Source organism: Daktulosphaira vitifoliae, unplaced genomic scaffold (genome assembly GCF_025091365.1).
Source record: "Daktulosphaira vitifoliae isolate Bord-2020 unplaced genomic scaffold, ASM2509136v1 Scaffold_412, whole genome shotgun sequence".
Taxonomy (NCBI): Eukaryota; Metazoa; Arthropoda; class Insecta; order Hemiptera; family Phylloxeridae; genus Daktulosphaira; species Daktulosphaira vitifoliae.
Genome location: NW_026099977.1, coordinates 2,775 through 6,121, shown reverse-complemented (window position 1 = coordinate 6,121; position 3,347 = coordinate 2,775). Strand labels below are relative to the sequence as shown.

At 32.4% G+C, this 3,347-nt stretch overlaps 1 protein-coding gene across 1 annotated transcript; it reads right to left on the bottom strand.

The window, feature by feature from the left end:
- Nucleotides 1-750: 750 nt before the first annotated feature.
- LOC126909463 (uncharacterized) lies at nt 751-1,107 on the bottom strand. The gene has a single exon (XM_050691886.1). It carries the CDS (start codon nt 1,105-1,107, stop codon nt 751-753), a length of 357 nt encoding a protein of 118 aa, XP_050547843.1.
- Nucleotides 1,108-3,347: the final 2,240 nt, after the last annotated feature.

The following is a 3,347-nucleotide window of genomic DNA, read 5'->3' as shown; positions in this document are numbered from 1 at the left end:
CTTCTGTTTCTTCCATCCTTGCTGATTGCGCTTCCCAAGTAAGTAAATTCATCTACTTGTTCTATTGCTTGGTTTCGTATTTTTATCTGTATTCTTGTATTATTTTCCCTTTCACATACCATTACTTTTGTTTTCTTCACATTTATTCTCATTTCCAACTCTTTTTCGAATGTTTTATCCATATCTTTAATTAGTTGAGCCAGATCTTTCTTGCATTCAGCAATTAAAACTATGTCATAGGCAAAACGTAATATACTTATTTTTTGTCCGTTAATCTTTATCCCTAGATTGGCATTTTCCTTTATCATATTTATTGCTTCTTGAATATATGCGTTGAATATAATTGGGGATAATGTACAACCTTGTCTAACTCCTCTGTTTATTTTTACTTATTCCTCTTCATCTTGGATCCTTATAACTGCAGATTCATCCTTGTATAGTTTATACAGAAGTTTCCTATCTGTGTATTTTAACCCCAATCTTTTCATCATGTTAAACATTACCTTCTAATTTACGTTATCAAGTGCTTTTTCGATATCCACAAAAGCTATAAATGTTTGTTTGTCTTTCCTAATCCTTTTTTGAATGATTATCCTTAACGCCAATATTGCTTCTCTCGTTCCCATATTCCTTCTAAACCCGAATTGGTCTTTTGTTAATGATTGTTCTATTTTACCTTCAATACGTTTGAATATAATCTTTGTTAGTATTTTAGAGGCATGGGATAGCAAACTAATAGTACCGTATTCTTCACATTTCTTTGTTGCTGTTTTCTTTGGGATGTGGATAATTTACGTAATCTTCAGGCAATTCACTGGTTTCGTATATGACTTTGATAATTTGAAATAATTCCCTTTTAACTTTTTCTCCCGCCTCCTTCCAAATTTCCGCTTGTATTCCATCGATTCCTGTTGCTTTTTTATTTTTCAGATTCCGCAAAGCTTTGTCGAACTCTTCTCTCATAATTGGGTCTATTTCGTCATCTCCTTCAGATTTATCTTCTTCGTTTGATTCGTTGGTTTCATTTTCCTTAAGTGTTTCCCCCTTGTACAGGATTTCTAGATATTCTTTCCATCTTTTCGCTATATTATTTTGTTCATATAGCATTCTTCCGTTGTTATCTTCTATTCCCCCTGTTCGGTGCTTATGTTGACCAAAAACATTTTCACCATTCTATATGCTTCATCACTACTTCCTGTCTTTATGAGGGTTTCTATTTCATTACACTTTTCTTCCAAATATTTTTCTTAATGATTAGATTCCTCAGTTTTCTGTATTTTTCCTGATCATCTATACTGTTCAAACTCTTAAATTTCCTTCTTTCCTCTATCATGTTGACTATTTGTAATCCATTCCTTTCTTGCTGCATTGTTGCTATTTCCTAGAGTTTTCGTTGCAGCCATTGTAATTGTATCTTTCAAGTTCTGCCATCTTTCTTTAATATTTTGGGATTCTTCAATAATTATATCATTAGTGTCTTCACTATATATTTGATTATTTTCTCATCTCTCAGATTTTTAATTTTCCATTGCACTATTTTCTTCTTTTTATCCATTATTCTTTTAAATTTAAGTTCACATTTCATCATTACTAGATTGTGGTCGCTATCTATATCCGCTCCTGGGTAACTTCTACTTTCCTTTACTTGATTTTTAAATCTGTTTTTAACCATGATGTAATCTATTTGGTACCTATTTAAGTCTCCTGGCATTTTCCACGTGTATCTTCTTCTTCGATGATGATCGAAGCAAGTGTTTGTGATTATTAAGTTATGTTTTGCACAAAATTCTAATAAGCGTTCTCCTCTTACATTTCGCGTTCCCAACCCAAAGGCACCTGTTACATTATTTACTTTTTCTTCCCCTACAACGGCATTCCAATCACCCATTACTACCAGATTCTCTTCCCCTTTAACATTTTCGATTATTTTATCTATATTTTCGTATACTTCTTCTACCTCTTCATCGTTACTATTTGATGTCAGCATATAGACTTGAACTACTATTGTATCTTTTGGTTTCGTCTGGAGCTTGACTAGAATGATTCTATCGTCATATTGTATATAGCCTTTAACTTTTTTTCCTAGGGTTTTATTGATTATAATCCCTACTCCTCCTGTGTCAGGTTTCTTCTCTGATGCACCTGCATTGGCGCAAATAGGGGGGGCTTGGGGGTACTTAGTCCCCCCAATATTATTCAAAGTCCCCTAGTTCAAAAGTTAGTAAAGAGTACTAAGCATTAATTACTAATACATTTTAGAAATTAATCCAATTACAACATTTTTTTTTGGAGTACAATAAATTCAATATTATGCAAGAACCTAAGACGATAAGAAAAGATTGTTATATCACTTATCGTGGATAATATGTCTTTACCAAACTTGATAAATAATAGGTTGTTAGGGGCTTGTTTAATAGTTGAGGATCTTGGTCAAAACCAAGAATCGGAAGCTACCCGACGTCTGCTCAAATATCGTCCCTATCTCCTTAAATGAGTTTTAATTGCCTGAAGGAGACACAGGCAATCGTGTACCTTAGTTACAGGGGATAGATTATTAAATAAAATTAGACTATTGTTTTATGTCAACGACAAAGTAAGGTTATATTTAGATGTTCAGTAAATATAAGTTATATGTAATGTACAATACGTCTGACCTGAATCCTAGTACAGTTGGTTAGTAGGTATATCCAAGTGAGACGGAGTTGGTTGGCTATGATGACAATTGGCGATAGACGGGTCGTTGAATAAAACAAGTAAAGTTATAAATAATATAAATAAGACGAAAGTAATAATATTGAAAATTATGTCTATAACGGCCACTCAAACACAACTGCCCTTTGTTAGTTCGACGTCAGTAGCTCCGGGCTACAGACGAGTAGAATTGTCATATCAGCATCTCCCTCTATGCTAATTAATATGTATTACGAATTAAATAAATAGAAATAAAACGTGTGTAATATAAGTGGTAAGAACATGGTAATAAATGTTCTTACAAGGTGGTACACTGATACCGACGTAGAACTCGCTCGCTCATGATTACTCCGGCGGTCACCAGATGTAATCATTTTACGCGCCAATTTTCATTGTAATGCACATTACAAATTTACAAAATTAACGAATTTAATATTTAGGTTATTTTTAGTTTATTTTAATATTCATTCAGAATTGTTGAACGTTGTAAGCTGTATGCTCAATTTTATTTATTTTCATGTATGAACATATTATATTTAAGTCAAGTGATTTTTTTTTAAGTTTACTATTGCAAGTATAGTGTTATATATTTTTATTCAATAACCATGAGTAAATTTTTGACATTTTTAATAAAACAAAAAAAAAAAAAAAACAGG